Source organism: Silene latifolia, chromosome X (assembly GCF_048544455.1).
Source record: "Silene latifolia isolate original U9 population chromosome X, ASM4854445v1, whole genome shotgun sequence".
Lineage (NCBI taxonomy): Eukaryota > Viridiplantae > Streptophyta > Magnoliopsida > Caryophyllales > Caryophyllaceae > Silene > Silene latifolia.
The window spans coordinates 42,130,200-42,133,930 of record NC_133537.1 but is presented as its reverse complement, the minus strand read 5'-3'; the positions used below and the strand labels follow the sequence as shown (position 1 = coordinate 42,133,930).

The 3,731-nt window shown below is 35.0% G+C and overlaps 1 protein-coding gene and 1 long non-coding RNA gene across 2 annotated transcripts; both read right to left on the bottom strand.

The window, feature by feature from the left end:
• Window positions 1-1,227: 1,227 nt before the first annotated feature.
• On the bottom strand, window positions 1,228-1,729 carry LOC141621363 (uncharacterized). Its single transcript, XR_012532260.1, has 2 exons — window positions 1,597-1,729; window positions 1,228-1,452 (listed from the first exon to the last, which is right to left on the bottom strand). It is a non-coding gene; the product is annotated as an uncharacterized LOC141621363 (long non-coding RNA).
• A 14-nt stretch (window positions 1,730-1,743) lies between these two features.
• Window positions 1,744-2,708, bottom strand: LOC141617251 (zinc finger BED domain-containing protein RICESLEEPER 2-like). The gene is made up of 2 exons (XM_074434436.1): window positions 1,874-2,708; window positions 1,744-1,754 (listed from the first exon to the last, which is right to left on the bottom strand). The coding sequence occupies exons 1-2, from the start codon at window positions 2,706-2,708 to the stop codon at window positions 1,744-1,746; spliced, it is 846 nt and encodes a 281-aa protein (XP_074290537.1).
• Between the last annotated feature and the right edge of the window lie 1,023 nt (window positions 2,709-3,731).

The window sequence follows — 3,731 nt, the reverse complement described above, 5'->3', positions numbered from 1 at the left end:
TTTGTACAAGTATTCACAAATAAGAATTATATATAAGGTAGGCCAACATTTGTATAGATTATAGAATGAGAAAAAAATGTTAAGCCCAATACTTCAGAATAACTACCAAACATGTTAGGGCCCAATTTATAGCTAAAGTAATTTGAGCAGGAAAATTCATAAATTTGCCTATTTTTTTAGTAAATAGAGGATGGTAGAGCCATCTTTCGTGTGGGCTGAAGATGTAATCTCATATTTTTTTTTTTTTTTTTTTTTTGCAATTCTTGTTTTAAAGAGATGATATGTTTTTTTTTTTCTGGAAAATTCACGTGGTATCCCTAAACTTTGCCATTTTGCACGTGCTATCAAACTTTTAAAATTTGTGCACATGGTACCCTTAAACTTTGATTTTCAAGTAGAACGTGCTTTTTTTATCGTTCTTAAAATTTTCAATTGAGCATAACTCGTAGACCAGAAATCGGAATTGACCAATTTTTTTAAAACTGATTATCTCTTCGAGATCTATAATTTTATAAATCGAAAAACGGTGATTCGGAAATTTAAGATCGAATTATGATCGATTTAAGATTCTCAGGAAAAAACCCTAGAAAATGCTAGTCGAAAATTTTTTTTATCTCAAATTGTAGATTATGACAAGATAATCATTTTAGAACTAAAAAATTGTCGATTCTGAATTTCGCTGTAGGAGTTAGGCTCAATTAATTTTTTTTTATAGCGACAAAAAAAACATATTATGCATGAAAATGAAATGTGGAGGGTATAATGTACACAAACTTCAAATATTGGGTACCATGTGAAAAGTGGCAATGTTCAAGGGTACACCGTGAATTTTGCCTTTTTTTTTTTTTTTGCACAAATGTAATCTTATTCAATGAGCATGGTATAAAGATAGACAGATTTTTTAACATATTTAAATTTAAATATATAATAAATTTGCATTAATGACATCTTTAAGATATTGAATGAGCAGGATTAGGGTTGAGCAAAACCGGGTACCCGGCCCGGTTTTGCAAACCGGTTCGGTCCCCGTTTTAAAAAACCTTAAATTTCTTAAACCTCACCCGCACCTCATTTAATCCGGGTAACCGGTTTTTCTGGATTTTACAAACCGCATCCTAAAACCGGTTAACCGCACCTGTTTTCTAACCCGGTTCTAATTCCATCCTTTAACTTTGCTGCTATTTTGGAGTTTTGATTTTTGAAGACACTGGTTAAACAAAACCAGAATCTGGGAAATGTTAATAAAATCCAAAGAGTCACATACATCTAAATAATGTTCAAAAACTACAATTCAAGAGCCCAAAAGTTCACAAATTACAATTCAAGTGCTTAAATTACATGTCCATAATAAAATCTCAAGCAAAATAAAAACTTGTATCCTTCAAGCACGATCTCATCCATCCGTCTCATCAATAACCATGAGGGGTTGTTGCAACACCAAATCTTTCATATCTAAAATATTCAAAGGAAAACGAACAAAAAAGTTAGAATTGATGTCATATAAACACAAGCAAATTACTAAGTTAGCGAGAGTTAGCACAAGACATTTTTATAAACAAAACAAATAACCTTAATAAGTATTATAAAGATAATCACCTTCTTCTAATTTCTCCATTTCAAGCAAGCTCTCTTCAATAATCATAGGGGAAGAAGAAGTCCGAAGCCAATCTTGAGAACATACAAGAGCTTCTACCATTCTAGGTGTCAAACAAGTGCGAAATGAATCAAGAACCCGCCCCCGTGCTAAAAGCGGACTCCGAAGCAACAAGAGAAACCGGAATGGCTAGCACATCTTTGGCCATTTTAGCAAGTATGGGGTATCGCTTTCGGTTATCCTTCCACCATTGCAAAATATCAAGAGGAGTTCGCCTACTTTCCCTATCATCTGCCAAATATTTCTCCCACTCCTTCTTTACCTCCTTTTCTCCATCACCCATTTCCAATTCAAAGTTATCCCCCAAAAGAGCTCCAAAATTAAACATGTCATCTTCCTTATTAGCCTGGGGCGAAATATGAGTTGTGGTAGAGGAACTACAAGCACTAGATGAAGTTTGAGGAATAGAAGAGGCATAAAACTCAAAGAAAGTTTGAAAGAAATATTTTATGTTCAAGGCCAAGAGACCCCCTTTCTCATTACCAAATGCTTTTTTCACCATCCACTCCACACAACTCATCTTCCATCTTGGATCAAGAATAAGAGAGACAAACAAAAGTAAATTGAGATTTTCAATCTTACCCCAATACTTGTCATACTTAACCTTCATTTGGGCAGCCATTTTCCTAACACCAGCATCCTGATGAAGAAGATGTTGGGAAAGAACCTCACCAACCCCAAATATCACTTCCACATATGAGTTACTAGTAACATAAAGAGAAGCAGACATTTTCAATGTAGCATCATAAAAAATTTTCAAGAAAGGCAGAATGTGAGACACTTGTTTCCACTCTTCACTTGTAATATTGCCACCAACCTTTTTCATTTCTTTTTGAAGATTGGAATCATTTACAATCAAACACCCAAAAGCCTTTTTAAAGTTTACCGCAATCTCAAGCATCAAGTAAGTAGAGTTCCATCTAGTTTCAACATCCAAACATACAAGCTTTTTACTCTCTAATTTCTCTTGCAAGATACAAGCTTTGAACTTTTCCATCCTAGCAGGTGAAGCCCTCACATACTTACAAAGGGTACGAACCTTAACAATAGCCATAGATAGATCATCCAAACCATCTTTAACCACCAAATTAAGAATGTGAGCAAAGACACCTCATGTGTAAATATTTCCCTTCCATGACATCACATTCAGAATTGTTAAATTTTCTTCTCAAATAATCAACGGCAACATCATTAGAGCTAGCATTATCTACCGTGACTGTCAATATGTTTTTTAAGTTCCATTCCGACAAACATTTCTCAACTGTTTTACCAATTATCTTTCCCGAATGACCAGAAATTTGACAGAAGTTAATGATTCTCTTATGTAAAGTCCAATTATCATCAATAAAATGAGCCGTGAGACACATGTATCCCAAATTTTGACCCGAAGTCCAAGCATCTGTGGTAAGACAAACCCTAGAAGAAAGCTTACCAAAGAAATCATACAACTTCTGCCTCCCTTCAATAAAGAGAGCATAACAATCTTTAGCGACGGTGAATCGCGAAGGAATACTAAATTGTGGATTCATGTTTCTACAAAAGGCTTTAAATCCCTCTTTTTCAACAAACCTAAACGGCAACTCATCAACAGTTATCATGAAAGCAAGTGATTTCCTAGTAGCGTCTTGATTAAAAGTCCACACTTTAGGAACATTAACAACTTCAGTCGAACCATCATCATTAACAATAGTGGTAGACTCGAAATTAAGCAATTTTTGTTTCTTATCCAAATTTGCAGGCAATTTCTTACATCTAAGTGTGTGGCCGCCTAAACTACTTGTACCATTTCTAGATTTGCAACTAAACAAACCCTTACAATAATTGCACATAGCAACATTAGGATCCTCAGTTCTAGAAAAATGATTCCAAACCTCGAGGCGTTTTTCTTTTCTTCTCACTCTCTTGGGCATTTTGACTATTGGGGGCTCTTGGCGGTTTAGCACTTGTTGGAGTATTGGAAACACGATGACTAGAGGTCCCAACATCCACATCCATCTCATTTTCTTCACTATCGTCATCTCCCAAATCAATCAATTTTTCATTTGGAGCATTGTCATCAAAACTCGATCTCATCTAC